Genomic DNA, 17,025 nt, shown 5'->3' with positions numbered 1-17,025 from the left:
ATTATTATCTTGCAACTTCGATGATCATTTGAGATAAAATTTTCACAAAAATTGTGGTTTTCGATACACCACGTGAGAACGCTGGTCTTTAATTATTACTCACTGAGACTTTAGACTTATGAAGGAAACAACAAAGAGGTGATTTCTTCAAAGAAAACATTCCACATTATTGCAATCACGGTCAAAGACTTTCCCGAACAAATGTTGTTTTCACGGCATTCCCGATGCGAATTTAATGTTACATAGCCTAAGCAGCAGATCTGATGCGCTGATAGGCTAACCATACATTATTGTTATTCGTCTGTTTTTCTTCTGTCTTTCTTTCATAAATAATTAGACAAGAGTTTGAGCTTAAATCAGTCCCTTTTTTATGTTGTATTATTTTATTTTATTACTGTTCTATAGAATCCAAGCGTTCACGGGGGGGGGGGGTGGCTGACAGCCCATTAGACTAAAAAAAAAAAACGGGTGAAATGAATCGGTCCGAAAAAAGAAAGAAACAAAAGCAATTAATTAAAGTAGCTCGTTTCCAACCCACCCCTACCCCTTCCCCATAAATAATAAAAACACAAAATAAATATTCACTGGTAGGTACTGTTTTCAAAGTTTTGTTGAAGTTTTGTTATTATAATAATGAAAAACGAATCATGTTAAAAAATGAGGCATTTAGCCGTGTCCGAAACGGTGACTCAGATCCGGCTGGCAAACGCACCGATCTCTAGCCGTAGGTTTGGCCGAAGTCGCCGTTTCGGTAGTGGCTACGCCAATAAAGTCCTATTCTCCAACGTTTTTGCAGCCCGAATAGCCATACCGAAGCCGCTGCTACATTCGGACACTGACGACTTTAGATGTTAGACTTGATGACAAGTCGTTAGGCGCTGCCTATTTGTCTGCCTTTCATGCAACAGTCACAGTGCGATGTTACACATGCAACAGTCGTAGGTAGCGCGAGGCAGCTCTAACTAGCTGCGACTGACTCACACACACATACTGGGATCGAGGGTGTGTGTATCGTCCCCGTAGCTACGCCGCGCTGTAACTACACACCGCGCTTAACAATTACCGTCTTGACTTCAAGACTATTAGATGTGAGCAAGTTCGATCAATTTGCCTGCTACCCAGAATTAGATGTACAATGTATTTCATAAAGGAAATCATTGAACATTGACAACAAGTGGTGACAAAAATTTATCGAACTTCCCCTGTGGTTTTTATTGGGTAGCGCCCTCTATTGTCAGGATTATTTCATGCAGGTCGCAGTAGTTCACGTACGTGCAAAAAGCAAAGCAACAGGCCGCCTGTACTGTGTGGAGGATGGTGCGACAGGTTTAGGCGGCTAGTTCAACTAAAACATTCAGTCTACTTAATTGAAGCAGGTCACAAGACAAGTTGGTAAGTTCAATATCAAAGATAACATAAGAAACATTGGTATAGAGGCAGGCAAGAAAAAAATTCAGTGGTTTTGGAGTTAATTAACGGCGGATAAATTGGTGGCGACGTCCGGAAGATTATCCCTTGAGGGTATTATCGTAGCGTCATACGTTATCGACCCTCATGTTTTCGGTCCCCAACTTTGATTCCCGTTTACCGCGAAATTGTGCAAGCTGCACCGGTGACAGAAGCTATGCAGTTTACTCACGGTCTGTATTTTCATCAGGCTTAATCATGCTGAGAATATAGTTTCCTGTCGTTGGTTATGCTCAAACATTTATAAAATGATTGATTTTCGGTACAAATCACTACACTAGTGCATTATTATGCCAAAATTCAAATGAGTCAAAGAAACATCATCCAACCTCGAAAGTTCAAAACAAAATTACTGTCTGCTAGATTGAGTTTCATTCTGCTTTAGTCACTAGATGGATCACGTGAGGTGGTTACTATTTGGGATTCTATGGTGTGCAAATGTGGGGAAAATATTAAAATATTAAGTGAAAATGACAAAAAATTTTTTTATTTATTTACTGCATAACTGTTATAAATTCCGATAAGCGTAATTTAATATTAAGTCTACATTAAAGAGAAAATATCATAGATTGGTTTCTTATCTCCTGAAACCAAACATTACTGGTCTGAAATTGGGGAAAACGGATTGTTATGAAGTGTGAGTGCATCAAGGAGGGGTGGGGTGTTTTACTTTCATGCCTTATTATATCTCTGGATTCTAATTTAGTAGCCATAATGCCTAAGGACAAAAATGTAATTAAATTTGTTAAGTACTAATTGAATAATATTTTTGATTTATTTTGCACGCCATACTAGCTTCTGAATATTCAATAAAATACCAACCAATGAAAGGTGTGAAAACATATGACGTTGCTCCAATGTCGTGCATGCATAAGCACTGTTAATGGCAGACTGTCTCTCGCAACGTAAAACCAAAACTGTAAAAATTTCAACACACCATGAAGTGAAAGTGTTATTGTTAAAAAATTGGATAGATGATTTGAAAAAAAAAAATTTAGTTTTTGATTGTGAACAATTTTCCTGTTATCCTACTGAAAACACATGACACCAGGATACTATTATTTATTTATCGTATCAATCACTCGTCACTCGATGTGCTTTGCCTCTTTACTTTACTCTGGCTCCCCGATGTTTAACATTAAAATCTAAAACATATTTAGAAAATATGAGCCTATCTATTCCTCCGTGAATAGAGGAGCAGGAGGTACAGCATTTTGTAATGATCAAATTTTAAAACATGTCAAGTTTTTCATGGTTGGGTCTAAACACTCACACTGTCACTAGTGTCAGTCATAACTCACTGAAAATTATTCTTAAGTTAAATTTTACCCGCTGGAGTAGACCCAGTTGACTCTGAGTCTGGGCTGGAGGCACTGTAAACTATTTTGACACTGCGGTTCGAAGGAGTACAGCGCCCCAGTTACTGGGTCTAATAATGTTGTCGAAATTGTTTCATATTATAGCTTTCCCTGGTAGACTCAGTGGTGTGTTCATGGGAGTCAGGAGGTTGATGTTATTTTTGTGCAACTTCCATGTTGCAAACTTTTTTTTCCACATAACTTCACATGACTTTGAATAAAAACCTTACCCCACATTTCAGAATGTAAGATTAGTTGAACGTTTCATTGCTTCATTTCTTAGGCCTAAGTAAATTGATTATTCAAACACGGTTTGTTGAAAAAAGGAAATAAATGTCACAGATGTTGGCTACTTGTTCTTCAGGTTACCCATTGACCTGAAGTAGCCGTCATCTTGGATTGAATTTTGTAAGCTACAAAGGACTTGCCTCTCACAAAGGGAAGGCTAATTCCTGCGTAGCCTAATTTTCATACCCTTCACAAAAGTGAGCGGTGCTCACCCAATCAAGAATTATTTTTGCCCTTTTTGATGTTATATGAAAGTTGAGACCATAAAGCTATCCATACACCTAAACCTTTTCCCCAAGAATCATATACTTTTTATTCAGCAGCCATTTCAAAAAGTGTATAGTTTTTGTTGAGACACATGGTACAGGTTATCACAGGTGTGTTCCCCATTGTGTAAGGGGTCTATCTACATGAACATTAATAGACCCCCTTGCAAAAGTGAAACGTTACCAGACCGGGTCCATTCATTGCACAATCATCTGGTTAAAAAAAGACCCAACTCATTACCTGAGTTAACTGACTAAGGTCACATTAGAGACATTGTCTGGCCAAAGCTATACGTTCTAGCCAGACCAAACCCTTTTACGATTTTCTTAGGATGGTATTGAATGTTTTAAGAACTGATTTGGTGTGACCCAGCCTTTACTCTCGACTCATTTCTTGATTTCAAGATTTCTTAATCCGAATTATTTATCGCACTTCTCAGGGAGTTATTCAGCATGGCCAGCACTAAGAAACGGAAGCGACTCCTGTACATGGAAAGCTCATCAGATTCAGATCATCAGGATGAAGTCAAAACGTCTCCCAAGAAAGCCTTGAAGATGGCTGCGCAGTCACCACATAGTGAGAAGAAGAAGACTGGGAGGAATGGAAGACCAACTAAAAAGAGACTCAAACGACCGGTTGATGATTCCGAGGATGATTCCCAGGGATCAGAGATGGAGAAAAACAGAAGTAGTGATGATGAGATCGATGAAGACAGTGATGCTGCAGAAGAGGCAACGTCAGATCAGGTGTCGCTGAAGAAAAAACGGTCATCGGCAAAACACATCAGTGGGGGAGGCTTATCAAAGAAGAAACTGAAGCAGCGGGAGACAAGCGATGTGGAGGAGCAAGAAGACAAAGGTGAGAGTGAAGAAGAAAGTCTTGATTCGGACAGTGATTATGAGCCGCTTAAGAAAAAACCTGCTCAAGCAAGGCACATTAAAAGCAATCGAAGATCCCCCCAAAAGAGGCGCAACCAAAAGGAGATGGGAAGTAGCGAGGAGTCGGAAGAAAATGAGAGTGAGGAAGAAAATCTTGAGCAGGTGGATCAATCAGACAGTGATTATGAGCCACTGAAGAAAAAACCTGCTCAGAAGAGGCGCAACAAAAAGGTGATGGGACGAAGTGAGGATGATGATGAGTTGGTTTCTTGCAAAGAGGACAATCTTAACAAGGAAGAATCAGATAGTGATGATGAGCTTCTTAAATATGACCCATTTGTGAAGAACGAAGGTGAAAAAAAGGCCAAGAAGAAACTGGAGATGGGAAGTGATGAGGAAGAAAGAGAAGAAGACACTGAGGGTGAAGTAGATAGTGATGATGAGCCTCTTAAATATGACCCATTTGTGAAGAACGAAGGTGAAAAAAAGGCCAAGAAGAAACTGGAGATGGGAAGTGATGAGGAAGAAAGAGAAGAAGACACTGAGGGTGAAGTAGATAGTGATGATGAGCCTCTTAAAAAAGAGCCATCTGTGCACAAAAAGGACAGTGGAAAATCACAAAAGAAAATTGCTAAGAAAGAACTAGAGATTACTAGTGATGAGGAGGAAAATGAAGAAGACGCTGAGGGCATAGAAGATAGTGACGACGAGCCTCTCAAAAAAGAGCCAAATGAGAACAAAAAAGACAGTGGAAAATCACAAAAGAAAATGGCCAAGAAAGAACTTGAGATGGTTAGTGATCAGGAGGAAAATGAAGAAGACACTGATGAAGAAGATGTTGGTGAAGATAGTGATGACGAACCTCTAAACAAAAATCTCTCAGGAGTTTTCAACAAAGTTGACAATAAAACCAAGAACTCTAAGAAAGTCTCACAGATGGTCAGCAGTGCTGATGAGGAAAATAAAGAAGAAGATACTGACTTGGAAGAGGCGGATTCAGATAGTGATAATGAGCCTCTCAACAACAAAGGCAGAGGAAAACCACAGAAGAACAAGTCCAAGGAAGAACTGGAGATGGGAAGTGATGAAGAGGAAAATAAAGAAGATAATGGTGAAGAGGAGGTTGAATCAGATGTAAGTGATTATATGCCTCTCAAAAAACCTCTCTCAGGAGGCGTTGACAAAGTTGATAATAAAACCAAGAGTTCTAAGAAAGTCTTACAGATGGGGAGTGATGAGGAGCAGGAAGATAAAGAAGATAGTGATTCAGAAGAGGAGTATTCAGATAGTGATGATGAGCCTCACAACAACAGAAGAAAACTCCAGAAGAAAAAGGCCAAGAAAGAACTAGAGATGGCAGTCTTACAGATGGGGAGTGATGAGGAGCAGGAAGATAAAGAAGATAGTGATACAGAAGAGGAGGAATCAGATAGTGATGATGAGCCTCTCAACAACAGGGGGAAACTGCATAAGAAAAAGGCCAAGGAAGAACTTCAGAACAAAGGCAGAGGGAAGCTCCAAAAGAAAAAGGCCAAGAAAGAACTAGAGATGGCTAGTGATGAAGAGGAAGACGTGGAAGAGAAAGAATCTGATTCTGATAATGAGCCTTTCAAGAAAGATCTCTCATCCCCCGCACGCACGAAGAGCAAAGGAAGTCCTAAAAAGAGATCAAAGAAGCAAGAGTCAGATGCTTCGGATAAAGATGGTCCATCAAGACCACACAGCAAGAGTAAAGGAAAACAGAAGAAGAGAGCGAAGAAACAAAAACTTGATGACTCAAATGATGATAATAGCGACGAGGTAGACTCTCCAAGTATTGAGAGCGAAAGAGACATGATTGCAAAGTTGTCAAAAATGAAAAGGACACCTAGGACTGGTAAGAATAAGTCCAACAAACGAGAGAGAAATATTTCTGCGGTGGTCGCAGCCGCAAGTCTAATCAATTCAAGCAGTGAGGAAGATTCCCCCGACTCTGATGAACCTCTTTCAAAAACCCGAGCGAAGTTACCACTTAACAAAAAACGTTCTAAAGCAGGCTCTCAGTCGGATGATGGCAGTGATGATGAGTGGATTATGCCGTCAAAATCGAAATCATTGGGCCAAAGGCAGACTCGTGAAAGATCACGAGAGAAAAGATCCGGTAAAAAGAGTTTGTCAAGATCTAGGAGGGGTCAAGATTCAGTTGAGAGCAGTTCCGAGGATACCGATGTAGGTCATAAAGTCGTCAAACAACGAGCCAGTAAGAAGAAGGCGGCATCCAAGACAGAAAAACAGAAGGGATCAAAGATGGGTAGTGACAGTGACAGTGAATCTGATTCGGACTCTGCATTCCAAGGCCGTCTCTCTTCCAGCACAAAGTCTCAAAAGAACATTGCTTTGTCTAAAAAGAAATCATCAGCATCAAGAGTGAGTTATGAATCCGACTCTGATGAGTCAGAAAGTCCAGCTCGTAAATCAAAATCATCAAAAACCTCTGCAAGAGATTCTGAAAGTGACAGCGATGACCAAGTCCTTGCCTCAAAATCTAACAACAGCTCACATGCGAATCTCAAGTATAGGAAGGGCAAGAAAGCCGAGGGGAAAAATAACAACAAAAAACACTCGATAAGGGTCAAGTCCATGGACAGTAACTCAAGCTCTGATGAGAATGACCTGTCCTCAAAGAAAATGTCATCGCAAAGCAATCTCCAGAAGTCTGGTCGCAAAAAAAGAAAAATTTATGAGACTCTCCATAGTTCGTCAGATAGTGATGAGGAAAATCTTTTCTCTAAGAGAAGGCGCAGTGGTGAATATGCTAAGAAAAAATCATCACAAAAAGAATCCCAGAAATCCCTACATGAAAAGAGAACAATTAAGAAGGCTTTTTCGTCATCGGAAGATGAAAGTGAAGCGGAAGTAGAAGTTGAAAAAAGAACCGATCGGAAGTCGAGTCAAAAGAAGTCAAAGAAAACAGTGAAAAGTAATAGCGATATGAAAAATAATGACAATAGCACCGACGATGACAAAAGCTGTTCAGAGCAGGATAAGAGTTTTAGAGGAAGGGCTAGGAAAAAACTCATGAAGTACACATCTCCACAAAGCAGGTCTGTCCTAAAGCAGAAATCCAAACCTAATGGAGGTGACACCAAGAGGGGAACTGACGATTGTGATGATTCGGATTCTAGCTCGGTGGGCGGTAACTTATCTATTAGCAGCCTCTCGTCAGATGAGGAGTTGCATCAGTCAAAGATGAAGAAGAAAGGAAGAAAAGAAAACGGCTCCAGGAGTTCTGGGAAGGACTCTAAGAAGAAAAAGAGAAGGACAAGTAGTTCAAGGAAGGATGACTCTGCCAGTGAGGTATGTATCCAGGCTTTGAACTAACCCACTGCACCCTCGACAATATTATTGCCAGAGTGCCCAGTGCTTTTGCTGTGGTGCGGGCAGTGCCCTTTGAAAAATTCCAATACAAATTTTCCTTAAAGAATAGTGGATTCTTATAGCGCTCAGGTCTTCACGCAGTGATGCTCGTGGCACTTCCGCACTATATTTAGGAAGAAAGGAAATAGCCCATTCAATTTTGTGATGCACTCATTTTTCAATACCTCATTGTTACATTGGTCCACATACATGTAGCCATTGTATTTGATACTCTTCCAATTTTGTACTGGGAGTTCCAGTGCAAAGTTTGTCAACATCAAAAACATTACTAGACATGTTGGAACTACGTGTACAAGAAAGGTTCTAGAATCAAAGGTCATGGGTTCGAATCTCACCAGAGTATTATGCCTGAATGTAGTTAATGGGTTTCAAAAACAAAACAAATTCCAAGTTGCTAGTTTAACATCTACTGATTATTCTGCCCTTTGTTCTCAGTTGGGCCAGAAGAGTCTAACAGACATGGCGATACAAATGTTCACTACTGTTAATATCATTAGTGTGAAATAATATTTATGTTTTATTTACCATGGAATTGAATTGATTTCAGGATTCTTCCCAGGGCAGCGCCAACACAAAGTCATCTCAGAAGTACAGCAAGAGGATTGAGCAGTACAAAAAGTTTGTTCGCTTGTGCGGTCTTCGTTTGAACTACGTGAAGCTCTTCGCTAACGTCGCTAAGGAAGCGAAGAAGATTAAACTGTTACTGAACACTATGCGGGAAGCTGGACTAGAAGGTAAATTTTGTTAAACGTTAAAGGCACTGGACCCCTTTGGTAATTGTCAAAGACCAATATCTCTTGGTGTATTCCAACATATTTGTATGCATGAAATACTCCTTGAATTTGCAAGAGATTAATGAAAGAAAACACACCCTTGTTTTACAAATTTGTGTGCTTTCAGATGCCTGTAAATAAGGCTTCAGGTCTGAAGTCTTTCAATATTTGAGTGCGAAATTACCTCTTTCTCAAAAATTACGTTACTTCAGAGGGAGCAGTTTCTCACAATGTTTTATACTCTCAACAGCTCTCTATTGGTTGTTATCAAGTAAGTTTCTATGCTATTAACAATTGTTTTGAGTAATTACCATTTATTCCAATAGTGTCCAGTGCCTTTAATTCTTCAGTGTTCGCTTTTCTTCTTGCTTTTTGAACCTAAATTGCCAAGCTTTCTGAGCTTTTTAAAAATTCTGTGTTCGAAAGAGAAACTTAGTCTTTCTCACCAAACAAACTGCATCTTGGTGATATGTGTTTGGTGTCCCAAAGTCAATCATATTTCTTGAGTGACTGATATTGCTCGCTCATAAAAGCCGCTTCCAAAAGCCACACTACACTGTACCTATACATTAAAAGCCACTATTTGTAAACACTAATAATTTGCTGTAATCTTCATCTTCAGGCAGGGTGTCCATATCAAACTGTCGTCAGTTGAAAGAGAGGAGAGATGAGCTGGCAGAGCTTGCGGCACTTAACCGAGACAACATCATCCAGGAAAGCTCACGCACCGGTAAGTGGTTAGATGCTTACAAAAGCCTAAAAGGTGTGATTCATAATACAGTAGCTAGCTTTCGCAGTTTGAGACTGCTATTGCGAGATCACTGCTCTCGTGCGAGGCTGTTATGAGACCATTTGAAATGGAATCCCGTTCGTATACCTGCGCTTTGAAATGCATGTGCAAGCACCATACAAGTGCTCAAAAGTTGTCACTTTGGTGTGCCAATCGACATTTTTCCCCCAGTACATTCCTACCAGGGGTTAGTGATGAGAGGTATTGATGTGGCGCACTGCCCATGGCTAGCCAGGCTGAGATATATCTATTCATCACAGTTCAAAAATTCTGCTATTCTCAACACCTGGGCCTAATTTTATAGAGCTGATGAAGCACAAAAAAGTAGCTAAGCACAACAAAGATGGTTACCAGCCTGGCCAAACTGCTATGTTAAATGTACTAAAAATAATTGACTGCATAAACACCAAACTTAAACGAACACGTTGCCTTGGATTGGACGAGTTGGTCTATAAAAAGCGTTTGTAACCGTTTTTTATGAACTGCATATGGTTGGAAAGATGTTTTAAAAGTAGAATACAATGATCCACACAAGTTTGCCTCGAAATTGCGTGGTTTTCCTTTTACTGTGCGAACTAACATGGTCGGCCATTTATGGGAGTAAAAAATTTGACTCCCATAAATGGCTGACCGTGTTAGTCGATGAGGTGAAAGGAAAACCGTTTGTGTAGATCATTGTATTCTACTTTTATAACATATTTCTAACCATATGCATTTTATAACAAACGGTTACAAACACTTTTCAAAGACCAACTCGACCGATCCAAGGCAACGTGTTCCTTTAACATCTCACAAGAGAATGTAGACCTCTCAATTACATCGAAATGATTGGAAGAGTCTGAAACTGAGGGCCTTCCCAAACTACTAAACACTAAACGATGGCTTTATGTTGTGAATGGTGAATTGGTTCTCGCTTGCTACCGGTAAATGATGATGATAAATAATAGCGAAAAATCTTACTAAGCCCAATATTTGTTTCCCCTTTCCCCTTCACAGGGCGTTCGAGACGAAGGAATGTGCACAGTAAATATCTTCAAACTACATCAGGGAAGAAGCAGTGTAGCCCTAGCCCTGTTCGGTCCAGGCCTGCCGTTGACCACTTTGCTAACCTTCGAGGCATCATCAGTGATGACTCGGACAGTGACTGAAAGGCTCTGAAGGTATGCACAGGAAGTAGTGGACAAATGTTTTTGCTGCAGCGAAGTTAATACTGAAATACTGGAGCCAAATTCCATGAAAATTGATCAGCCGATAAGCCCATTAGAACCATTCTTTGCTTACAGGGGAAGTGCCGATTTGCTACGCTAGCTGTGCAAAACAAAGAATGCCTAGTAACGTGGGGTACCCACATTCATGAGCAAACATTTCTGTTCACCCAGGAATCTCCTTGACGTAAGCGCTGAATTGACTGCTTCCTTAAGCACCGCTTCTTTGCTTACACTGTATAAACTGACCTAGTAAATTGGATGCCATTAGACAGTCTTGTACAGTTAGCGACTGAGTATTCCTCCTAAGTTGTGTGTTATATGAAACGAATTAGTAAATGTTTGCATTTGTGCAGTGGAGCGAATATTTTCATTTGTTGAAAGGTGAAAAGTTTCGTTTCTCCAAGTTGGAAAAGGGAACGTTCCGTTCAACTCAAAGAAATGAAACTTCATCTTTCAACTTTTTAAAATATTCTCACCAATGCTTAAGTTGAACTAACTGTACATCTGCGGTTTGGGATCAGTAATATAGCCACAGAAGCCTGCCCAGGAAAACAGACAAAATACACTGTGCTGCCCAGCACAGTTTTCCCCCAGATTGCACTTCAGCAATGATGGCGCCATATCTAAACATGAATTATTTTGTTGGTGGACTAAATTGGATTGAGAGCCCACCACTCAAATTGGTCTAGCTGCAACACTGCCTTGGGGTTTACCCAAACCCTGTCTTTGAATATTCCATTTTTCAACTCATAAAAACATTCTCACCAATGTAGGCCTATACCAATGCTCTCATAAACCTTCATTATTTGTTTAACAATACATCTCAAATCTCAAATATTATATGTTCTTTTTGTGTGCAGTGGAGTACGAGTAACATCATGTTTTCATACAAATATTGCAGCCAGACGCTTAACAAAACGGATTGGCCTTGGCCTTGCTAAAAATATATCTGTTATTCAAACTTCCAATTTTCATTCTGATACCGACTTTTAAAGGCACCAACACGTTTGGTAATTGTCAGATCACAGTCTCACTTGGTGTATCCCATCATACACATGTAAGCTGAAAATAACAAGCCTGTGGAAATTGGGGCTCAATTGGTCATCGAAGTTGCAAGAAAATGATGAAAGAAAAAACACCCTTGTTGGACGAATTAGTCGTTTCCCACAATGTTTTATGCTACCAACAGCTCTCCAATGCTCGTTACAAAGTAGTTTTCAAAACGTGTACCTTCCCTTTAAATGCACATAGTTGATAATTATTCAAAATAATTGTTAGCATAAAAACTTACCTGGTAACGAGCAACAGAGAGCTGTTGATAGTATAAAACATTTTGAGAAACAGATCCCTCTGAAGTAACATAGTTTTTGAGAAAGAGTTAATTTCCTCACTAGAGTTTTAAAAGACTTTAGCTGAAGCCTTTTATTTCTACCTAAAAGCACACATATTTACACAAGGGTGTTTTCAAGTATTCAAGTACATGTATTCTGCTCGTCAAGCAGAGTATACTGTTCGATTTGTCGAGACCAAACTGACTCTTTTCAGAGCCAACACTCACTCAAAAGAGATTTACATGGTTGTACTTGCAAGTTTACTATTTGTTTATAGTTTCTTCGAACTTCAATGACCAATGAGCCCAAATTTTTAACAGGTTTGTTATTTTGTGCATATGTTGTGATACAACAAGTGAGAAGACTGGTCTTTGACAATTACCAAAGGTGTCCAGTGCCTTTAAAGACAGTGGACACTATTGGTAATTGTCAAAGACCAGTCTTCTCACTTGGTGTATATCAACATATGCATAAACAACCAACCTGTGAAAATTTGAGCTTGATTGGTCGTCGGAGTTGCGAGATAACTATGAAAGAAAAAAACACCCTTGTCACACGAAGTTGTGTGCTTTCAGATGCTTGATTTCGAGACCTCAAGTTCTAAACTTGAGGTCTCAAAATCAAATTCGTGGAAAATCTTACCTGCAAGAAAGCACCAATTTCAACAAATTCACATTCCATGGCAGCATATGTTTTTCTGCGGTGGGTTTTGATCGTCATGTATTCTTCACAAATCCGTAATTTTCATGAAATAATGCAGCTCCCAACGTTAAGGAATTCCCGTTTTTGTTCGTACTCTCACAGTCTGCCGTGTGTACGGAAGACGCACGACGCGCACATTTTGAATTGTGTTGCGTGTTAACGCTGTGCAGTCAAGATACGGTGACCAAGAATTCATGCGTCTAAGCTTGCATCATGCGTCTTGCACGCGAATGTATACGCGTACGCACGACAACAGACAACACTGTGAGAAAACGATCGAAACGGGAATTTTTTTACGTTGGAAGCTGCATTATTTCACGAAAATGACGGATTTGTGAGGAATATATGAGGACCAAAACCCACCGCAGAAAAATATATGCCGCCATGGAATGTGAATCTGTTGAAATTAGTGGCTTGTTGCAGGTAAGATTTAAGTTATGAAGCTGTGAAATTTTTCCGCCCCAGAAACGGGCCTCAATAGTTAGGACTCTGTTCCTGTGTACAGAGAAAGAGTCCCATATAGGGCTAAAGGGAAGCTATACCTTTGGTACGAACTCTCAAAAGTAATGGCAATAGCAACCTCTTGGACAGCATCTTTCGATGGTGGAAAGCACCTTGAGAATCATTTCACTTCCAAGTAATGTTGTTTTGTTAAAGGGGGCATGTTTTTATCCCCCAAAACTTGAATATTAGAAGCACTTCTGCATGAAACTTTATTTCAGATTGTGGAATCCATTACAAAGTATTTTCCTGCTTGGACACAGCCGCTCTATATTTTTCGAAAATATCACAAAAATGCTGTATTTTGAAATGAATTTTTCACAGGTTTGGATAGGACAAAAACAGTCGATCGGTTCCCAAAGCAGAAGGTATACACCTTTGAAGTGGTTAGAGCTTTCCGTATTTGTTTCAGAGCATAGAGAAGTTTCCACCTTGATGGTGTTGGTTTGTTACTTTTGATTGCTTGTTGTTGTTGCCTTGTATTTGCCTTTAGAATGTGCAGATTATTTGTCAATGTCAGTGGTTGTTTGAACGATTTGACCTTTAAATATAGACCCCTTGCACATTAAAGGCAGTGGACACTATTGGTAATTACTCAAAATAATTATCGGCATAAAACCTCACTTGGTAGCGAGTAATGAGGAGAGGTTGATAGTATTATAAGTTATCACACAAGCGCGAGTGGAATACGGAAAAATATAGCGCTTCTGTGTCCCATATCTAAACAAGGCCGCAGGCCGAGTTGGATATGGGACGCAGATGCGCTATATCTTCCGTATTTCCACGAGCGCAAACTGGGCAAACTTGGCGCGTGACATAGAACACACAAGACGCATGGTAGTGATATTAGCCGTGCAATATAGGTTTTTATCACCACTCCATTCTGCAAATCTGATTGGAGGATTAGCGCGTACTTGAAGATAAAAAACATTGTGAGAAACGGCTCCCTCTGAAGTGACGTAGTTTTCGAGAAAGAAGTAATTTTCAACGAATTTGATTTCGAGACCTCAAGTTTAGAATTTGAGGTCTGGAGATCAAGCATCTGAAAGCACACAGTTTTATGTGATAAGGGTGGTTTTTTTTCTTCATAGTTATCTCGCAACTCTGATGACCAATCGAGCTCAAACTTTCACAGGTTTGTTATTTAATGTATATGTTGAGATACACCAAGACTGAATTTTGACAATTACCAATAGTGTCCATTGTCTTTAATACTAGGTTCTTATGTAATACCCCTGAGGGGCATCTCGAAGTGCTCAATATCTTTTCCTGCCAGGTATGTTGAGCTGTGTTTTGAAGTATGAGACATAAAACGGTTAAAGCACCATGTAATGGGTTGCAAGGTGCTGTGGCGCAATATGCTGCCGATCAAACCAAAAAGTGAACTGGGTTCTGTTACAAGCGTTACACAACACACGGGACCAATGGCGTTACGACTCATCCGACGGACAAAGCATCACGTGTCTTGATTAAGAAATTATCTGTCACAACTTGGACTCGAACCCACACTCTACTCAGAAACACCAGAGCTTGAGTCCGGTGCTCTTAATTGATAGACCATGAAATGCAACCACACGCAGCGGCTCATCCACACCTGTCTTGTCCACCATTTTTGGGAGTCAAAATTTTTCACAAAGGAATTGAGCCCAAATGATGGAAGAAGTCAATAGATTAAAATTTTAAAAATATATTTTTTATACATTTAAAAGAGTTATATAGGCCTAAGCTTGATAATAGCATCAAGAAAAAAAATAACAATTAAGTGGTAGCTACTTAAAAATTGTTTATTTGGAGCAGCGAATTAAAAACTTATAACAAATTGTTGACGGGAGCCATGCCATCAACCATGTACAAAAAAAACTTTTGTTTAGGCATCTGAAGTGTGTGTTTTTTTCTTTCATTGTTCCCTTGCAACTTTGATGACCAATTGAGTGAACTTTTAAAGGTTTTTTATCTGATGCATATATGTTGTGATGCACCAAGTGGGAATACTGGGCCCAATTGCATGGCTCTGCTTACCGTAAGCACAGAATCGGCGCTTACGGAAGCAGGGAATTCCGTGCTTACGGCAAGCCTATTTCACGGGTTAGCGGCGAATTTTGGCGTCTGCGCGTGCATTCTCCACGTTACTAGGCATTCTACGCTTACAAGGCTAAGCGCAGAAATTCGGCGCTTGCACGTAAGTGGGGAATCATGATCGCAAGCGAAGAATTCGGCGGTAAGCAGGGCCATGAAATTGGACCCCGGTCTTTATCAAATTACCCAAGGTGTCCAGTGAAAAAGACCAAAAAACACTTTATTAGGCATAATTTAAGATTTAGGTTGATTGTATGGCTAGAACCCTTGCCATGTTGTATATTGTAAAAAGAGTCTCTTCTTGTATAGGCTCCTTTTTTTGTAGTGATTACTAAACCTAGGGACTGTTGTTGCTGCCATAGTGTCATGATAGTTGAGTCATTGAACACCATGTACATAATTGTAATCTCATAATCGTTTTCATGTTGAATTATTATTAAATACCAAATAATGTTTAAAATTAAAAACAAGTTAGTGTATATATTAATAAATATGTTTTTTTATTTATGTATATTGTCTGAATGTGTTTTATCTACATCAAAATGAAATTAACTTAGTGTTTTCTAGGGGTGGTAAAATTCAGAATTTTGTCTGAAAAGAGCCTTCGAGAAAGACAATTAGGGTTGAAAGGTTAGGCCACTTAACTATCTGTTACCGATTATTTGAATTCTGCCTTTGAAACAAATCCTGCTGCATTTTTTTCCCAAATGTAATAAATAAGTCATGCTCTTTGTTTAGACAAGCAACTGTTTATTTTATCCCTCACTAATATACAACCATCTCCTGGGCTTCACCCATGGCACTTAATGTACTACTTAGATTCTGAAAGTCAGGCCACCTGTGCTTGCCCTGGACTTAATGTGTAATCTCAACTTTCAAAACTTCACTCCGCAGTTCGTGTTATAAATGCCATAGAATATTTGGAGGGAAATTCATAAACTGTTTACACACGTCTTAGCCTGTGTCATTCACGCTTTAGTGCACGTATTGATATTCTGTATTCCCAAAGACTTTGTAAATGATAAGAACTATTTTAGGAATCGTCACCTCGTAATAATTCGTATAGAAAGCCCACTATCGAAGGTCGTACTCTCACCATGCTCTCACAGACACCTTTTACAAATTGCTTCCATTTGATCAAACTCAGTAAATTATTATGTTCACCCCAACAAAGCTTTCAAGGAGTTTTTGCTGCATTTTAGAAATTGCCATCTTCGTCTGTGTATGTTATGCTGTAATTTTAATCAGAACAAGAAACCTTTTTTTTATTCTAATAGGCCTTTGAGATAGACTCGAAGGCAAACAAAATTAACAGAATGCCCGCCAGAAATGGTAAACTCGTACCCAGGTTAACATAAAAACGTAGCCCAAATCAACTTGAAGCCAAAGTCGACTCAAAGCCAAAGTCAACTCGTAGCCAAAGTCACCTCGTAGCCAAAGTCACCTCGTAAATAACCTTGTAGCCAAAGTCACCTCGTAACCAAAGTCAACTCGTAGCCAAAGTCATCTTGTAGCCAAAGTCAAATCATAGCAAAAGTCACCTCGTAAGTCACCTCGTAGCCAAAGTCACCTCGTACCCAAGTCAAATCGGAGCCAAAGTTACCTCATAGCCAAAGTCAACCCGTAGCCAAAGTCACAGCGTAAATCACCTCGTACCCAAAGTCAACTCGTAGCACAAGTCACCTCGTACCCAAAGTCACCTCGTGCCAAAGGTCAACTCGCAGCCAAAGACAACTCGTAGCCAAAGTCAACTCGTAGCCAAAGTCACCTCGTACCCAAAGTCACCTCGTACCCAAAGTCACCTCGTACCAAGGTCACATCGTAGCCAAAGTCAACTCGTAGCCAAAGTCAACTCGTAGCCAAAGTCAACTCGTAGCCAAAGTCACCTCGTTACCAAATCAACTCGAAGCCAAAGGCACCTCGTACCCAAAGTCACCTCGTACCCAAAGTCACCTCGTGCCAAAGTCAA

At 39.9% G+C, this 17,025-nt stretch overlaps 1 protein-coding gene across 1 annotated transcript; it reads left to right on the top strand.

The window, feature by feature from the left end:
• Nucleotides 1–657: 657 nt before the first annotated feature.
• On the top strand, nt 658–11,516 carry LOC117290166 (uncharacterized protein DDB_G0283697-like). Its single transcript, XM_033771423.1, has 6 exons — nt 658–850; nt 1,254–1,392; nt 3,820–7,594; nt 8,223–8,409; nt 9,071–9,178; nt 10,235–11,516. The coding sequence occupies exons 1-6, from the start codon at nt 658–660 to the stop codon at nt 10,384–10,386; spliced, it is 4,554 nt and encodes a 1,517-aa protein (XP_033627314.1). The 3' UTR covers nt 10,387–11,516.
• The last annotated feature ends 5,509 nt before the right edge of the window (nt 11,517–17,025 follow it).

The sequence above is a fragment of the Asterias rubens genome, chromosome 5, assembly GCF_902459465.1.
Source record: "Asterias rubens chromosome 5, eAstRub1.3, whole genome shotgun sequence".
Lineage (NCBI taxonomy): Eukaryota > Metazoa > Echinodermata > Asteroidea > Forcipulatida > Asteriidae > Asterias > Asterias rubens.
Note: the sequence above shows the minus strand (reverse complement) of the source record. Positions and strands in the feature narration are given on the sequence as shown.

Bases quoted from the DNA above. Each gene is read 5' to 3' on its own strand.
- LOC117290166 (XM_033771423.1), top strand. From the start codon at position 658: ATGAGGCATTTAGCCGTGTCCGAAACGGTGACTCAGATCCGGCTGGCA. The intron at 7,595-8,222 runs GTATGTATCCAG...AATTGATTTCAG, and splicing joins AGGATGACTCTGCCAGTGAG to GATTCTTCCCAGGGCAGCGC. The intron at 8,410-9,070 runs GTAAATTTTGTT...CTTCATCTTCAG, and splicing joins GCGGGAAGCTGGACTAGAAG to GCAGGGTGTCCATATCAAAC.